A 7526-nucleotide genomic window follows, 5' to 3' on the forward strand; every position below is an offset into this window, starting at 1 on the left:
CATGCTGGCCTCGAACTCACAGAGATCCACCTGCCTCTGCCTCCTGAGTGCTGGGATTAAAGGCGTGCGCCACCACCGCCCGGCTGAATGTTTAATTAGAATAGACATATTCTAATTAAAATCTTTCTGTCATATTCTTAGTCTGAAAAATAGAGGGGAGAAATGTGTAAGGACAAACATTGCAGCTCACTGAGCTGAGGTGTCTAGCATATACCCTGTCTCCCACGTTTGGCTTCTCACCCTGATTTTTTCAAATGGCAGGGCCAGGCCTGCTTTAGGTGATGCTTTGTGCTTCTGTATTTAACTTGAGAGCAAGAAGAATACATATAGAAGGACCTAAATAAAAACATAAGATCAGGTTGAGAATTTATTTTATGTTTTGGCTTTTTGAGACAGGGTTTGGTGCCTGTCCTGAAACTAGCTCTTGTAGACCAGGCTAGCCTCAAACTCACAGAGATCCACTTGCCTCTGCCTCTCAAGTGCTGAGATTAAAGGCGGGCACCACCACCACCACCCAACTCCAGATTGAGTGTTTTTAAAATAACTGCACTGTGGTATAATTAGCACGAATTCAATTGGACACATTTAATATGCGTACTTAATAAAGCTTGACATATTTATGAAAAAATTATTCTAACCCAAAAAATGAAGAAAAATAAGAAATTTTTGCAAACACACACATCCAATAAAATAACTTTTTGAAAATATACAAAGAGTGGCTACAACACCACAGGAAAACAAACCAACTTTGAAGCAGAATAAATATTTAAATCGTTACTGTATCAAAAATAAACAAAATACAGAAAAGCACAGCTCAATCATGCCACAAGGATATGTGCTCACCTATGTTCATAGCAGCTTTGTTTGTCATAGCCAGAACCTGGAAACAACCTAAATGCCCCTTGACCGAAGAATGGATAAGTAAAATGTGATACATTTACACAATGGAGTACTACACAGAAAAAAAATGACATCTTGAATTTTGCAGGAAAATGGATGGAGCTAGAAAACATTATTTTGAGTGAGGTAATCCAGACACAGAAAGACAGTTACCACATGTACTCACTCATAGGTGGTTTCTAAACATAAAGCAAAGAAAGCCAGCCTACAAACCACAGTCCCAGAGAACTTAGACAACAATGAGGACACTAAGAGAGACTTACATAGATCTAATCTAAATGGGAAGTAGAAAAAGAAAAAAATCTCCTGAGCAAATTGGAAGCATGGGGACCTTAGGGGAAGGTTGAAGGGAGGTGGGTAGAGGCAGGGAGGGGAGCATAGAAAAATGTAGTGCTCAATAAAAAAATACTAAAAAAAAATGTGTTCAATGACCTCAGTAATGAGGGAAATGCAGACTTGTCTTTGAAAAGGTCACTTGGTTCCCAGAGAAGTTGCCAAAACAGTAAAATAGTTGTTGCTATAGAATTAAGTGAAGCCCCAAAGTGGCTGCATTAAGAAGCCATATGAGCCAGGCCTTCGCACTGTCATTTTTTTAGAATAAACTATAAGAAACAGCTGGTAAATTTTTGGCTTGCTCATTTGAACAGGTTGGTGGAACTATCCACATACATTGTGCAATCAGGTATTTATGGTAAACAGTGTAATGTGCTATCACCGAACCTGCTTAGCAATAGGCTGTGTTCTCAGCTCATCTTCTATATGTACTGTAGAATGGAGCACAGACGCTGTGAGCTCAGGCTCAAGCTGTCGGGTAGGAAAATGGAGATCGCCTTGACAAAGTCCTGGCTCTCTGAGCTGCAGAAAACATCATTTCATTGGGGCCTACGTCCACAAAGCTCGGAGAATCTCAAGGTGAAGGGGAAATTCACAGATCTCCCTCTAACTCCTCTATTAGAACCTTCCAGGTATTCGGTCCTTCTTGTGCATTCTTGTGGTACCCTGAGCTGGAACTAACTAAAGACAAAGCTCTCCACATTCCCACCACCCCATCCAGATCCTGTCTCTCTACTTATGCTAGCACTGTATTGAGGTTGATGTGGCCCCAGGAAGCCAAAATATCCTTTAAGATCTTATTAACTGATCCTCTGTCCAGCTTTTCCACATTGATTCTATAGCCTGCTGAAGGAGGTGAATGAGAACACTCGCCTCTTTGTTTCTCTAACTCATTAGTGAATCCTAACCACACTTAGGTTCCTTTTCCATTCCGGTCTGGTTCTTACATTCTTAGAAAGAACTAGGGGATCTTTAAATTCATTGTGTTTGTGTTGAGAGCGAGCCAGACTGTCATGTTTCACTGATACTCTGAGTAGGTCTCAAACAGAGTGCATCTAGGGATTGCATTTCGCCTATTTCCGGTATCTTTTCACAGTTTAGCATATTCTGGTCTGCAGTTTGCTCTCCGTGTACATATAAAAGAAAATAAAGTACAACATTCAGATGCCTTTGTCTCAAAACTCTGTTATTTCAGTGGGTTTTTCTTTAAGGGGGGGAGGTCTTCATTTGCAACCAGCGTGGTGCTTGTTAAGGAAACCAATCTGAATGTCTTATTGTCCTTCCCTCTTCTTTCCTCCCAGATTGAGAGTGCAGTTGCCAAGGTTTTTTTTTTTCTTTTCTTTTCTTTTTTTTCTGAACCTGAAAGACCCTCTCTCTCTCTAGTCCCTTGGTCTCAGGCCACACTGACTTCCTAGGGAGCATTCTCAGGCATCCGGACTGTGGTGTGTGCACTGGGAGGAACTTGACCTACTCCAATAACCCAGTGGCCTGAGCAAATCACAAGAAGGAATGGTGCCATCTGCCCAGCCCCTCCCCCGTGACGGCCTACTGGAAAGAGGGACAAGTTAGCAATTCAAATAATTGGCTTTTTGCCTGCTTCTTTTCCAAATAAGAAGGCAGGGATTGCTGCTGAGGTGCAAAGGGTTTTTGTGGATTACAGTGGTGGTAAAGACCTGAGTTCCTCCAGCTCCTACCTATTTTCGGCTGACCAGAAAGGCGAGGATGGTGGATGCTTTCTGTGCCACCTGGAAGCTGACAGACAGTCAGAATTTTGATGAATACATGAAGGCTTTGGGTAGGTAAAAATAAGACGTGCTATTCTCTTTTTAATTCTGTATTTTGGTTCTTAGAAATTAATTTGCTGTGGTTCTGAGAGACAGGCTGAGCACATTGTCATAATATGCTAGACTATGCAGAGCCCACTTAAATGAATTATTAATGTGGCATTTTCTTAACTTCTTGCCCAGGACCAGATAAAGGAATGATTGGATGTTCAAATGTGAAGCTTCTGTAATGTGTGTATGTGTGTGCGTGCGCGCGCGCTTGTGTGTGTTTGTGTTGGGGGGGTGTTCAGTTTTCCTTCGTTTGTGCTCAGCTGTTCCATGGCTACTGGACTAATCTTCAATCAGGTTTGAACGGAACCTACACTTTAGAATTCTGGATTCTCAGAGTGGCAAGCAGATCTTTGCTTTATGAACTGTTTTGGAAGTTGCTGTTGCTGCACTGGCTACTCTTGCTGTTTCAGGTGTGGGCTTTGCCACCAGGCAAGTGGGAAATGTGACCAAACCAACGGTGATAATCAGTCAGGAAGGAGGCAAAGTGGTGATCAGGACCCAGTGCACCTTCAAAAACACAGAGATCAGTTTCCAGCTGGGAGAAGAGTTTGAGGAAACCAGCATAGATGACAGGAACTGTAAGGTAAGAAGCCACTGTTCCAGGGTGGGGATGTGGAAGCGGGATGAAGATGCTCAATCCCTCTGTTGCATAGATGCGGAGAGGGGGAAGATTTCAGAATTTTCATTCAGGAGGAGGGAACCAGAGTTAACACTCCAGTGTACACAAGTTGTAGTCTAGACACAGAGTAATTTTCATAGCCAAACTCCCAGTCTTTTTTTCCTTTGTCCAACACTTTTTACATTTTATAGCAACCTTTACCTAGAAAGTGTTGAACAGAAAGACCGTGCCATGTGTCTTCCCTCTAATCCCTCAGATTGATCAGTCTCACACTAAAGTTTTGCTTCAACAAGAAGTGTGAGTCGGTTTTTTTTTTTTTTTTTTTGTAACTGGTTGTATACATTTCAGCTAAATTATAAGTGGCCACATTTGTGGATAACAGTGACTCTCAAAGCGATAGAGGATAAAGTGCCACTAGAACAATCATGGTGACTCACTCAATGACAGCACTCCCCAAAGTCCTGTCGTTCCCCGTCGGTGGGAAATCAACTTCTATCCCTTAATCACCCACATTTTTGTTGTTGGTCTCAGTCTGTTGTTCGGCTGGATGGAGACAAACTTATCCATGTTCAGAAATGGGACGGCAAAGAAACAGACTGTGTAAGAGAAATTAAGGATGGCAAGATGGTTGTGGTAAGTACTAGCAGTTCTTCATTTCTGCCCATGCCCTCTTCTACCCTTCTTTCTTTCTTCCTTTCCTCTTGCTCCCCCTTTCCAAGCTTCTCTCTTTTTGCTACCTTCCTTCTTTCTATAACATTGTGTGCCTGTCAAAGTCCCTTACTAGTGTGTAAAACAGGAGGAATGAAAAGAACAGGACAGTTGTTGGCTTGGCTGATGTGTACTTTTGAAATTATCCTCCAATTTATCCAGAAGTGTGTGTCAAGAATTGTCATTATAGGATCGCTATGCATCTTCAACCGTCCCCTCAAATGTAAAATATTGTGCAGGAGAATATATGAAGATAGCTGATATTAAACCGTAAAGTAACTGAACCTCAGAGAAGTTACTTATTAGATGTGGTCATAAGAACATATTAAACATTTTATATTCCAGTTTATAGAAGTTCAGTGCAAATAATTTAGAGTTTAAGAAAAGATAAAGCTTTAATTTTTTTCTAGAACTGTTTGATGTTACTTCCTTGCAGTTTTTTTTTTAATGAATCAGTGGAATCTTAAACATGTGTTCAATGATAGCTAGACATCCAAATGTTATAAAATAGAAAAAAAAACCCAATTTTATAAATAATTTCTCTAGTTGTAGAAGCATTTATCTAGGCTTATAGGGACCATTTTTACATTTTTGTTTTATTTAATTAACACTTTTTTATTTTACATACCGATCACAATTTCCCTTCCCTTCTCTCTTCCCATTCCCCACTTCTTGCCCCCCCCATTCCTCCCATCTACCTCTCCTCCTCCCCCTCCCCTGCTCCATCCATCTCCATTCAGAAAGGGGCAGGCCTCTCAAGGGCTTGAACAAAGCATGGCACATCAAGTTGAGGCACAACTGAGCTCCTCCCTCTGCGTAAAGTCTAGGCTAGGTGATCCAGCATGGGCAACAGGTTGCTAAAAGCCAGCTAAGCACCAGGGACAGGTCCTGATCTCACTGCTAGGAGTCTTACAGACCAGCCTTCACAACTGTCAAATACATGCCGAGGGCCTAGCTCGGTCGCATACAGGCATACAGGGTCCCTAATTGTTGGTCCAAAGACCATGAGCATCCATGAGCTCAGGTCTGCTGTCTATACAGACCATTTTAAAATTAGATGATAGTGATATTGTTAAGCTGACTCATTGCTTTTGGGGATGTCTGGAGTTCTGTTACAAATTCCTGCTAAGATAAGATCTGAAAATGCCTTTGCTAATGCTATTCCAAAACAGATTACCCACTTCTTTAATAAAACAATCAGAGTTATTCCGAACTGAAACGCACTTACTTCTTTTCACATGTGTAAGGCTGGGGGAGCAGAAAGCAGGGCTTTTTCTTGAATCATCAACTAAGAGTTTATTTCTAACAATAACCCTGAAGCTATTTTTTTTTTATGATGCCACCTCCGTTTCTTTTCTGTCTATAGACAGATGGAGCAAGCTCAACTTTGGGAACTGTGACTGTGATCAGGCGTGACTGAATTCTGAAATGGAGATTAAAGCAAAGACAGGCTGTGTTCTGAGGATCACATCAGTGCTTGAAAGTCATGGGCACACACCTTAATATTTTAGAGTGATTTTACAGTAATTCTTCAAGTTCAGAGTTAGAGGGTCAACATTCGGCGCTATTGCCATGTAACCACCTGGGTTTGGTTCACAGGGGTGAAACATGGCAAAGTACAAAAAACACTGTACGGGTGTGTTGCTAATTTTTAAAATAAACCATTACAGATACCATGAGCTCAAATAATTGTGCTTTCTGAAGAAGTCAACCAAGATTATAGATTGAAAACTGTTCTGAAAATTTACCATAAATCTAATTCCCTTTCAAAGCCAACAGTTGAGGCCACAGTGAGACACCAGCATGTGCCTGCCTCGCACCCAATTTGTTCTGGTTCCCTTAATAATTTCACACAAAAGGAAATTTGAAACCTGCAATTTCAATTGCAAACTCAGTTTCTGCTCTCTTTCCGTTTTCAAAAACCAGAACAGTGTGAAAATGGGTTTCACTTATTAAACACTTGTGATTTTGCTTGTTTGTTTGGCCAGGAAAGAAAGAGTATATATGCATTGTTTAATGGTTGTAAATGTCTTCGTCCTTCAGGCTTAATATTGAGATCATACACATGATAATGTTAAAAACTTCAGCCATGAATGTCCCTGGGTGAAAGGACTAACTTATCTTTTAACTATTTCAGACTCTTACCTTTGGCGACGTTGTTGCGGTACGCTGTTATGAAAAGGCATAGAGAAGATGGCGGTTCTCTGGAAGTTCAGTTTGCTGGAGTCTCAGAGTTCGCCATCTACTGTGGCTCTGGTTACTCATTAGACATTAGACGGTCATCTTTGGTGAGGAAGCAGAAAATTATAACTTAAAGATGTGCTACGCCAAGCAGCTCATAGAATTTTAATATGCAATCTACCGTGTTTTGTAATTTGCTACAATTTTATAATAACTTTTTATAAAGATGGGAACACACATTGTTATTTCCTTTGGAATGCAAACCCAATTGGAATAAAAAGTATGCACACATAAAAAGTTGGTTGTTGTTTTTAATGTCACAAGTCCATATAGGAACTATTAGAGCGTTTTCAGTGACATATTTGCGTTCTTATAGCATAAACTAAGGATGGAAATGTAATACCTTGTATAAAAATATTCATTCATAGAATAACTGGGTAACCCAGAAAACGTGGAGATGCCACATTTTTGTGACCTTGACCAAGAAATTTGAATCAATAAATCTGGTCAGGACCTAAGAAAATTGGTCACAATGAGTTGGACTACAGAAATGACCATTTGCTATTAAGAAACAGTCCAAAGGGGGAAAAATAATAGGCTTTAAAATGTGATATAAATAAATATAATTCAGTTCCATGCAATCACAACATCATTTATCAAAGTTTTAAAGTAAAGACAATTAGGAAAAGGAAGCTGATTTCATCTTCCATCCTAGCATGAATCCCCAGACACCTCACCAGGCTGGACTTTACTAAGTCAAGAATGTTGAAATGAAGTTAACACAGAGAATCCATGCAAGTGATCAGATTCCTCTTTTTTCCTGGATAGAAGAGACAATGGCAACAGACCAAACCAAAACAAATAACTCTTATAGCTGTGTTGCATTTGTGATATGAAGAAATGAGACTATGTTTTGTTACTTGTTAAATGCTCTTTAGTTGTTTTTCTCA

General features: G+C 40.3%; 1 protein-coding gene across 1 annotated transcript; it reads left to right on the forward strand.

Moving 5' to 3' along the window:
- The first annotated feature begins 2859 nt into the window (after nucleotides 1–2859).
- Fabp7 (fatty acid binding protein 7) lies at nucleotides 2860–6886 on the forward strand. Its single transcript, XM_050137960.1, has 4 exons — nucleotides 2860–3028; nucleotides 3479–3651; nucleotides 4219–4320; nucleotides 6533–6886. Exons 1-4 carry the CDS (start codon nucleotides 2956–2958, stop codon nucleotides 6581–6583), a joined length of 399 nt encoding a protein of 132 aa, XP_049993917.1. The 5' UTR covers nucleotides 2860–2955; the 3' UTR covers nucleotides 6584–6886.
- The last annotated feature ends 640 nt before the right edge of the window (nucleotides 6887–7526 follow it).

This window comes from Alexandromys fortis, unplaced genomic scaffold, assembly GCF_014885135.2.
Source record: "Alexandromys fortis isolate MF-2015 unplaced genomic scaffold, M_Fortis_MF-2015_v1.1 scaffold_14, whole genome shotgun sequence".
NCBI lineage: Eukaryota > Metazoa > Chordata > Mammalia > Rodentia > Cricetidae > Alexandromys > Alexandromys fortis.